The sequence below is a fragment of the Dioscorea cayenensis genome, chromosome 14 (genome assembly GCF_009730915.1).
Source record: "Dioscorea cayenensis subsp. rotundata cultivar TDr96_F1 chromosome 14, TDr96_F1_v2_PseudoChromosome.rev07_lg8_w22 25.fasta, whole genome shotgun sequence".
In the NCBI taxonomy this organism is placed as follows: domain Eukaryota; kingdom Viridiplantae; phylum Streptophyta; class Magnoliopsida; order Dioscoreales; family Dioscoreaceae; genus Dioscorea; species Dioscorea cayenensis.
Genome location: NC_052484.1, coordinates 16,809,624 through 16,820,922, shown reverse-complemented (window position 1 = coordinate 16,820,922; position 11,299 = coordinate 16,809,624). Strand labels below are relative to the sequence as shown.

At 34.3% G+C, this 11,299-nt stretch overlaps 1 protein-coding gene across 2 annotated transcripts; it reads right to left on the bottom strand.

Moving 5' to 3' along the window:
• Positions 1–4,523: 4,523 nt before the first annotated feature.
• LOC120275117 (receptor protein-tyrosine kinase CEPR2-like) lies at positions 4,524–9,435 on the bottom strand. Of its 2 annotated transcripts, none has more exons than XM_039281614.1 (3): positions 9,347–9,435; positions 5,332–7,968; positions 4,524–5,167 (listed from the first exon to the last, which is right to left on the bottom strand). In XM_039281614.1, exons 2-3 carry the CDS (start codon positions 7,868–7,870, stop codon positions 4,818–4,820), a joined length of 2,889 nt encoding a protein of 962 aa, XP_039137548.1. In that variant the 5' UTR covers positions 7,871–7,968; positions 9,347–9,435; the 3' UTR covers positions 4,524–4,817. The 2 variants fall into 2 exon arrangements, with proteins under 2 accessions (XP_039137548.1, XP_039137549.1); XM_039281615.1 differs by having other exon boundaries at positions 5,332–7,274.
• Positions 9,436–11,299: the final 1,864 nt, after the last annotated feature.

Sequence of the window (11,299 nt, the reverse complement as noted above, 5' to 3'; positions counted from 1 at the left end):
TTGTTAAAGGTTGTTTTATCTAGTGCGAGACAGGTTTTGAGGCCTTGCGTGCCTACTTGGTCACGACCTTGTAGGTATGCGGCCGTTTGTCAATGCTCTAGGTTCGAGGCGTGACAGTTGCAACCTTGACTCTATATGCATATGAAATATCATAATAATCAAAGAATTGTTTTGATTGAAAAATCCATTGAAGAGCATTTGTTCCATCGAAACGAGGTAGATCCATTTCTGATAGAACGCTTAGATGATTGAATATATCATGAATCTCTGCTCAGGTATAGAGATTTTGTCGATAGTCATTAAAGAAGCAACAATAGATTGAGGTAAAGAGTTCTATATCTGCAATGACTCCATACATTTGGCAATCAAAGCCAAGGACTATTCAATCAGAGAGAATCTTTCTTCCTTAATCCTGTCTTTTCTTCCTTTTGATTAAGAATAGCTAGAACTGTTTCCATTTTAGCTGAAAGGTCTTTGAGACGAGTGTTATCAGCCATAATGGAGATAAAAGTAGAACGTAAGCACCAATGAAATGAATATTACAATTCAAAGATAGTAATTCACAGTTCAAGGTAAAGAGTAGCAAGAAAATTTCCTATTAACATCCAAGCTCAAGATAATTTTCAAAGCTCTCAATGATAACATCCACTCCAAGCAGAGAAATATCCAAACAATATCAAGCAACATACTAATAGAGTTCATCAATGCATACTTCAAATAACAAGATCACCAAAGCAACGAGCAAATCAATATAATTGAAAGATAAAATAACCAGACTCTCCAAGAAGTATCCCAGACCTCCTCTCCTCTCTTTTCAAAGATGAGCCTCAAGCCTTTTCTTCAAAGATACCCCCTTCTTCTCAGACTCCAGCTTTTTATATTGCCCATGATGAAATCATTGTAGTGAATATTCACTCTCTTTTTCCTAGCTTTTCTCTCCATCTCAATCTCCACCGTTGATTGCATCTCCATCCCTTTTCATCTGGCCATCCACGTGTCCCACTAAGCCTTGCCCCCTCAATTCCCAAAGAAGAATGTCTCGCTCCATTAGAGGATGATGCTCCTGCACCCACGTGTCCTCCTTTCAAACACCCCACACGACACCCATCATTTTTTTCTCTAATTCGTTCTTTCCACCTGGCCATCAGAGACTACTCCCTTATGTTTCTCTGCCATGTGCACCTCTTCGATTGGGGAGGATGCCAACCTGTAAAGAAACATGACACAATAGTGAAAGCACTGCAAAAGCATCCATCGAAGTGTACTTGGTTTGATCTCATTTGTAAGTACACCGTCAAAGACCAAAGGCCTAGAACTTCATTGAAGAATGGCATAAGCATTGCTATAATTGTCGTGAAGACAACGAGTGTAACGTGGAGAACAAGCTTGGAAATTGAGAAGCTTGTTCCGAACTTCTTGGAAGGAAGCCTGATGGTGTAGACTTTGTCGATGAATTTGGATTCATGCCACCATTTGGCAATCTTTTCATCTACTAGAGTTGCAAAGATTGGTTGAGCAAACAACTAAGAGTTGGTTCAGTCATTTTCATCAAAAATGTATACTTATTATTATTACTTTGAGAGCTTTCCAAATGCTTGTTCAAATGTTTTATCTTTAACATGAGTTAAAATAACTTTTTACATTTTTTATATATAATAAATGTCATTAAATGTTATGGGTGGGTCTTCATTTGTTCTGAAGTGGTGAGGAAATCACTAAAGTGAACTGACTTTTTCTCATTTCTGATATACATTTGGTCTAAAGCGGGGAAATTAATCTTTCACTCATTTTAGCGCTTTTTTTTTATTTTGAACTAAACTTATTACATGATTTTTCTCATTAAAGGAAAAGAGAGCAATGTAACACTTTTACATAAATTTTTTTTGGCAAAGGAGACAAGCCATGCCATCAGCATGCACAAGTGTGAAGTTATTGCCTTATATATTTGTGTCTTCATCTGGCATGGGCTGAGGTTCAAACCCTCCTCCTCAGCAAGGGCATGAACACCCTAAACATGAGACTCAATGCCAATAGATCAAAAGATTATTGGCTTTTACGCACTTCTTCATGTCAAATCACTTGAAAGTTAATGAAATGGTGTTTTTATTGAAAAAAATAGAATAAAAAACAAATTGTTTGTTCCAACACTACAACTTAACATTTCCTTATTAAACAAGTTTTTTAGTTTGGATTTAAAAAAATAATAATAAATCTTTCCCCATATTTTTCTATAGTTTAAAAAAAAATTCTTAAAAGTACTTATGAATTTATGCAATTATATATGATGAAGGGATGGGGTGAGTTAGGGTTGGGGCTTAGTATAGGTTTTTTTTTTTTATTTTACAAAGAGAAGTGGTTTGGGGGCATCCAACGGGCAGGCGGGATGTATGTAAGATTCAAAATCTACGTCGCAATAGTAGATACCTAGTATGTTGTAACCAAATATATAATAATGAATAAGTTAGCAACATCAACAAGCCAAAAAGGCTAGAAGGACTCGGTGAAAATGTTGCCAGGAGAACATACTTAGATAAAACATAGTTGTCAAGCCAATTCCAAATAAACTAGTTCTATTCATGGTCTTATTCTCCAGCGGTGATGATTTTAGCATGTCTTATATATATAAATAATTAATAATGATAAAAATAGACTAAAATTTTTAATAATATATCAATAAAAATTAAATTAAATTAAATTAAGGGTAAATGACCTAAATGGTCACTAAACTATATGTCAATTCCTATTTTGGTCACTGAAGTACAAAAAATTCTATTTGAGTCACTAAACTTATGAATTCCTTCCAATGTGGTCACTGTCGTCTACGGCGTTAACGGTGATCTGACTTGGCTCTATCATGTCATCACGATTAACCACGTCAGCAATGCCACGTAGCTAAAGAAGTCTTCTCTTCTTCTTCTTTTTCTTTTCAAGCAACACTTGCCTCACCAAAAACCAAACACAAACTTACAATGGTGTCAGTAGATCCAAGTCTCATCCTCTCCACTCTCCTTTGCTTCCTCATAATGCTCCACCGCTCTTTCCAACGCACCACCCTTCCACTTCCTCCAAGCCCAAAAAGCTACCCAATCCTTGACGCTCTCCCATTTATTGGCCAAGCACCACATGTCTCCCTCATTAACCTCGCCAAGCTTTACGATCCCCTAATGCACCTCAAGATCGGCAACAGCCACGTCATCATCATCTCCTCATCCTCCGCTACTCGCTCCTTCTTTACAATCCTTGACCTCCAGTTTGCCAACCACCATGGCAAAGTCACTAGCGCCAAACAGATTAGATACAACGGCAATGACATGACCTTCTCTAACTACAATCCAAAGTGAAAGCTCTTCGACCGGCTCACCATCCTGCACATGCTTGACGCCAAAGCTATGTCCATTTGGTTTGACATCCGTCGTGATGAGATCCAATGCATGCTCCAGTCCATGCATGAGTCCAGCCAATGTGGACACCTCATTAGTGTGCTTGAAACCAGAGAGTGTTTGATGTGTTAGATCCAAAGTTGGGCTCGTACAAAGTGTTGTTGAAGAAGTTGATGACTGGTGATGGGATGTTTAATGTTGGGGATTTAGTGCCATGAGCGGTTACATGGATGGACTTGCAGGGGATTTAGGCTAAGTTAAAGAAGGGTAAGGAGATGATGATCTTCCCATTATCAACAACTTCCAAAAAATACAACTTCAACATCTTCCCCATCTTTAATATTGATAAATATAGATATTTGAAAACTTCAACATCACCATCTTTGCCATCTTCACCATTTTTAGCATTGAAAATACAACCTTTCACCATCTTTAGCATCTCCATGCCATTTGAATTCACCATCTTCACCATCTCCACAATGATTCTGAGATAAGAAACAAGAAAGATTTAGGGTTTTCAATGCTTGACAGAAAGGGAGAAAGGACACAGATTAAGGTGCAAGAAAAAGAAAAGAAGAGTCTTCAACCGCGTGGCATTGCTGACATGGTTAACCCTAATGACATGGCGGAGCCAAGTCAGATCATCGTTAACGTCATAGGCGACAATGACCACATTGGAAGAAACTCATAAGTTTAGTGACTCGAATAGAATTTTTTTTAGTTCAGTGATCAAAATAGGAATTGGTGCATAGTTCAGTGACTATTTGGGTCATTTACCCTTAAATTAATAATAATTTGTTTAATGCATAAGGTATTTGTGTTCTGCCAAAAAAGTTGGTTCTAATGTCAACTCATTCAAAGTGAGGGTGTACATGTGCAATAGTTATATCATTTTATAAAATAATAAGTTAAAAAAATACTTTAATTTTTTAAACAAAATGGGCAAATCACATTATAAACAAAAGATAGGATGTGAGCTCCAAAGAGAGTGCCACGTAAGCCACTATTGAGGGCCCACCTGGCTAGACAAAGAACCAACGAGATGAGCGAGTAACACAATGATATGAACATCTCAAAGCTTTCATGAACAAGTCATATAGAATTCGGGTCACAAACTCTAACAAATAATATAATAGTGGTTCATTTAGCTAATCTAATGCAGAAAATTTTATTGACCTCAAAATCCTACAGACAGTTGTAACTTTACAATACTGAGAAAATAGTGTAAAGTTACAGAAAATTCAGCAGTTCCAGATATATACAATTACACAGATGATACACATCAAGACATCAAGAAAACATTAACACCTTAACGTGGTGTTCAAATGAAGAAGGTAAGAGAACTTAACTAAATTCATGTCCTAATCTGCATAAACATGATCAAATGTTTGATTTCTGAAACTACTGCAAAAGTTACTTGTGAGAAATAACACTTCATCAATCCTTACAATAATCCTTTCCACTTGTGAAAGAATTACAAGGATCTGCATCAATGAGCATGTTCACTACTTGCCTCATCGTCGGCCGGACAGACGGCAACTTGGCGGTACAAAGAATGGCAACCTTAAGAACTTTAATCATGTCACCTTCGATATAAGTACACACCTTCTTGTCCAAAACTTGGAGGACTTTTTCACTATCAAGATGTGTTGATACCCAATAGACAATGTCTTTCCCTTCACCGTATATCGATTCAGTCACACCTCGACCTGTAATCAACTCTAGCAATACAACACCGAAGCTGTATATATCGCTCTTTTCTGTCAGCTTAATCGAGTACGCAAGTTCTGCAATTAAATATAGTCTCATATTAATTAATTAGACAAATTTATGCTTGAATAAAGGGAACAATTGACTTCAATGTTTTTAATTTTTGCACTAAGATCATATGAATTTTTGGATATAGTTCAGAACCTGAAAGCTGATAAATATATAACTCAGCAAAGCATACCTGGAGCAATGTAACCATGAGTACCCGCAAAGCTTGTCAATTCGGAGTTTTCTGCAACTTTTGCAATACCGAAATCAGAAATCTTCGCTTCGTAGTTCTCATCCAAGAGAATGTTCGAGGACTTTATGTCCCGATGAATAATAGCAGGTGAACAATCATGATGAAGATACATTAACCCCTTTGCCGCACCGATTGCAATATTGTATCTTTTATTCCAATCCAACTCCGGCTTACCGCCTTTAACTTCCCGACAAAGAGCTTGATAAAGGTTACCATTAGGCATGTACTCGAACACAAGAAAATTCGCCTTCCCTCTTGTCAAACAAGCATAGAGTTTCAATATGTTTCTATGCCTAATCTTCCCTAAGATATCAATCTCTGTCATCAAAACTTGTTCTCCTTTGCATTTTGATAACTTTTTCACTGCAAATGTTCCTCGGTTTTTATTAAGATCAAGCCGATAAACTTTACCGTTAGCTCCATCTCCGATCAAGTTGTCATCATCTACGTTGCAAATTTCTTCAGCATCCATCTCTGTTGGATGGAAAGACTCCAACTTCCAACTTATATCTTCTTCACTTCCTTCCTCCAAATCCTTGTTCTTCTTTAGTTCCTCAAACTTGAATCTCTTGAAACTTGCAAATGCTAGTAAAACCGATAGAACTAGCAGTGCAAAAAGTATCGATATATAAACCAATCTCTTCTCTGAGTTTCTCTTGTGACTCTGGCTCAAATTACATACAGTCAACAAAGTAGTCACCTGGTTTTTTGTTAAATCATCAGTACAAAGTCCGGCATTGTTAGCAAATGCTTCATCTCCTGCTATAACCAGTAACTCCGGTGGTACTCTTCCAGACAACTGATTCATCGATAAATCGAGAGAACTCAATCTCAGTATTTGCAATCCATCTGGAATCGATCCTGTGAGCATGTTTCTTGATAAATTCAATGAATTCAAAGATGTCAACATTGCCAAACTTTCTGGAATTTCACCACTTAACAAGTTATCTGCCACATCTAAATCAGCCAATCTGTTGCACATACTGAGTTCAGTTGGTAAACTTCCTGAAATTTCATTGCTCTCCAAATGCAAAGATGTTAACTGATTCAAGTTTCCAATTTCTTCAGGAATTGGACCAGAAAAGGAATTACTGGAAGCAATCAGTTTCTGCAGCTGAGACAGGTTTCCGAGTTCCTTCGGTAGTTCACCTGAGAACTTGTTTTTCTGCGCATTGAGCTCGGTCAAGCTTGCAGACATGCCTACTGCAGCAGAAATCTTTCCAACGAAATAGTTATCAGAAACATCGATAATTTGCGCATATGGTAAGCCCCACAAACCATCTGGAACTTTTCCGGTGAATCCATTCTGACTGATTCTGAACCTCATCAAAGTCTTGCAAGTTGCATAATTCTCAGGAAACTCACCTGAAAATTTGTTGTTCAATGCAAGCAAATATTGCAGATTGTTATTTTGGCACAAGTATCTGGGGAATGGACCGGAGAATTCATTCTCTGATATATCTACACTGTTTATTGGTGAATACCGACCAAGCTCGGCGGGGAACAAACCAGTGAACTTGTTTTCGTACACAGAGAATGCATTGAGAAACTTTAAATTTCCAAATTCTGAAGGAAGTTCACCCCAAAAATTATTCCTATAAATTTGGAAAACAGTCAAGTTCTTCAGAAATCCAAGTTCAGCAGGAAGTTCACCACTCAACTGGTTGCGAGAAACATCGATTTCCCGCAAACCTGCAATGCTTCCAAGCTCTGCAGGGAGCACTCCAGTGAGATTGTTCTGAAAAAGCTCAAGCTTGAAAAGATTATTTAAATTTGAGATAGAACTTGGAATGATTCCAGTGAGATGATTCATGGAAAGATCCAATGTTCCAAGTGATGCCAACTGGAAAATGGATTCAGGGATCTCTCCTCTGAGATTGCAGCTGTTCAGGAAAAGCCATGTTAGATTCTTCAACTCCCCAATGCTCTCTGAAATCTCACTTTCATTGAATTGATTTGCAGCAAGACCAAGCTGAGCTAAGTTTGTAAGTTTGACAACCCATGCAGGGAAATCACCAGTTAAAGAATTCGACGAAACATCAAGAAGTATCAAGCTTGTCAAAGATGAAAGATCAGGTAACAGGCCAGTGAGACCATTAGTTGAAAGGTTAAGAATTTGAAGGTTGGTGCAATTGAGAAGTTCATTAGGAATGGTTCCAGTGATTGAGTTCTGGCCAATGTCTAGAGAAACTAAACTGTTCAGTGAAGCAATGGAAGGCGAAATGGTGCCGGAAAGCGACATGTTTGCGAGGGAAATGCCGATGATTTCAGAGGAGTTTGAGTTGCATATGATGCCATGGAACTGGCAGGGTGGAAGAGAGGAAGTCCAGGTGGTGAGATAGTTCAGAGGATCATTCAAGTGTTTCTTGAATTCAAGTAGAGCTTGAGTTTGTTGTGATTGAATGCAGTGTGAGATGGTGATGAAGTTGATGAGCAGGAGAAGAAGAGTTGTTGAGAAATGGATTGAGTTTGAGTACATTATTGTTTGTTGTAGTTGTTGTTGTTGTTGTTGTTGAAGAAGAAGAAGAAGAAGGTGTGAAGAAATTTAGAGGTTTTTTTATTGAAATTTAGATTGGCCTGCAAAACAGAGAACAAGAGAAGAATACAAAAATTAAATGACATTATAATTTGGTCACATGTTAATTACACGTACATATATTATGTGACACATCTTTTTTCATAACTAGCATTTAAATTAGTAAATATACACGTATATCGCCGTTAACGATGTATGTTCGGGTGACTAAATTGAAACAAAAACTAAAGATATGATACTAACCCATAATTTTTTAAAACTGGATGGCCAAAATTAAAACACATAAAAAATAATAAATTATTTAGATTATTTATCAAAATAATAATAATAATTTGATAAAATAGACAAGCTACACTATTAACATAAGTCACCATGCGTGGGTGAACCGGAAATTAAATACCCAACCTTCCTCCGAACTCTCTAAATAGATTTTTTTTAAAGAAAAAAAAAGTGGATACTTCAAGGTTGGTGGATAGATTTTTTTTTTTTATGTCCTGAAACATTTTTTATTTTCAAAATTTTAATTTTAAAATTCAAATTAATTAAAATTACGAATTTAGCCCCATGTGTTTCCGCAGGAGCCTGACACTCTACCCTAGCCAGCTGGTTTATATGTGCAAATATGGTTCAGTTATTAACTTGATTTAAAATATAAAAATGTAATTATTTTAAGAAAATTTAAAATTTTTGAGAACCTTAAAACATGATTCACTAATTTTCGAAAATCAGTTAGGAAATATATATATTTTTTATATTATGTATATATAGACCCTGAAAAACCTCATAATTGAGTGCATGCTCTAGCAAAAATTATATTTATTTTTTTATACCCTTTATAAAATATTGATATTTACATGTATATCGCATATGGACAACCCACATGTAAAATTCACACTAAATATTAAAAATCTATTAAGGTATATAAACCATGTTTACTGAACCATAAAAAAATATTTTTAGTATTCTTTACGCAACTAAAATGTTAAGAATAGACATGCGAACCCCATAATTTTTTTTTACCAGATTTCCTATAGTATGTTTAAGGTATACATGCAAATAATTTCCACTGCCCAAAACATTTCTCATATGGAAATAGCCTCCAACTTACAAACAAAGTAATTATTTTTCTTAGAAATATAAATAATGCCATATAAAATTATATTTCAACCAAGAATCTCACCATTTTTTTTTTTTAAATGTGGCTCCCAAAAAAAAATCAAAATAACAAAGAAAATGGGGGAAATGAAAAATAGAACAATGAAAAATAAAATTAAAACTAATAAGTGAGTGTTAAACACTCTAAATTTCTCAAAACTTTAAATGAACTTTTTATGATATAAAAAAAACTCAAAAGCTTCATAAATTCAATTTAAAATATCTTTAATCAAATAGAATTAATGATAAATTTGGATCACATACCTCATAGAAATATACATATAGCTTCAAGAATGAAAGCCATGGTTGAAGGAGAGGAAGAAGAAGAAGAAGAAAAAGAAGAAAAAGAAGAAATGGTACAGTACTGAATGAAAAGAGTTGTGTTTATTTTTCTAAGTGTTTAGAATGTGACAAATAGCAGCCTAATGTGCCTTTTCAATTGTCTATATCTGACAATAATATAATTACCCACAGATTGGACCATTAATTCACTAAATTATCTTTCTAAAAGGGCATTATCTCATTTTAGAATTTTAAACTTTTTTATTTGAAAAAATTTAGTTAAAGCGGCATTAATATTTCGATATGAATATGTTTATTGATAGGAAAAAATAACATTTTATTTAAACTAGCTACAATGAACTTATATTATAAACCAGCTAGTTTCTCTTCAAAGTTTCTCTTCAACTTTTTGAGAGAAGATCTTCTCTGTTGCTTGTGTCTAGTTAATTTTTGTTATATCAATTTTTAGTTGAATTATGTTATTGTGTTGTATTATGTTTCTTAGTTTTTCTCACTTTGTATTTTTTTGGATTGTATATTTTTGTTTTTTAATAAAATTATGATTTATTTTATTTTATTTTTTATTTTACTAGCGATAATGGTGAATTTGATGTAAATTCAACTTGAGCACAAAAAAAAATAACTATAATCATAGACATATCTATTGATATAAACTAAAGCTTATTCAAATGAAGAGTTGATATAATTGTGAATGTAATATATTTGGACCAGAGATAATAAATTTACGGTAGGACATATTTACTAACATAGAAGCTAATTATATATGACATAATATGAATTTGAATCTAACATAAATTTGTCAAAAGTAATGCAAATTTGCATTGAGTACAATATAGGCCTTGATAGGCTGCACTAAATATGTATTCATTATATACAAAATAAATATCTTTTAGATTAATTCGAAATGCGAAAATATAGTACAGTGACGCAAAGTCTTTTACACATAGATTATCTTAAATTTTATTTTTAATTTTATAATAGTATGAAATTTGACAATGTGAGTGCAGAAATTAATGACTACCATCTAAATTTTCCGATGGTTATATAATATTTTTCGTTTTAGTCCTTATAATAAAATTAAATTTATTTCTCACAGCCAATTTTAAAATTTACAAGTGTGTTTTTATTATAATATTTTCACGTTGAATCTATATATATAATTAGGTCTACTTATTATATCATATAATAGAGCCGATACTCCTGTTCGAAGTAGAAAAGTAACATATATTATAAAAATTAACGATCACATGCTACAATACTTGGTCGGTCGTTGGGACGATTCCGACATACTATGACGATCGAGAGCGGGATTATGAGGAGGTTTTAATTTAAAAGGTGCCAAGAACTAAAGCATGCAAAAATATTATATATAGCTCATTGTAAAATTTAAATAGAGCTGTGATTAGTTTAAAGAATTTGTAAGGTTATGAAATGCTTGAAAATTTCGTATAGCTGACCCCTGGAAAATTAAAAGAAAATTCATCACAACCCGATCTGCATGCTGTGCAAATGCGGCTGCGTGGTGCTTACTACGCGTAGTGGTGTAATCAAAGAGATACTTGATCTGGTATATAGTAGTGCAATATTAATTAAAAGCCTTGATGCGTATGATGTGTTTATTGACCAAAAAAAATCAATGATGATTTGAACCCAATGAAGACCACTTTATGCATAGACTTGAACTCAAGACCAGTTCTGAAAATTTGACTTGGTATAAATAAATTTAGATCAAATGAGGTTATAAAATTTTGCAATTATAAATGCAGAGATGGGTTTTTAAATATATATATATATAATATTCGAATTAAATATTCTCCCCTTCAATGATTGATTAGATTCAAACTTCATTTACTTATCAAGATAAAACAAACAACTCATCATTATGCATATTTTGGGTATTTAATTTGCATATTC

Coding starts and splice junctions, on each gene's coding strand:
- LOC120275117 (XM_039281614.1), bottom strand. CDS start 7,870: ATGTACTCAAACTCAATCCATTTCTCAACAACTCTTCTTCTCCTGCTC. Junction 5,168..5,331: donor TCATGGTTACATTGCTCCAG/GTATGCTTTGCT, acceptor ATTTAATTGCAG/AACTTGCGTACTCGATTAAG.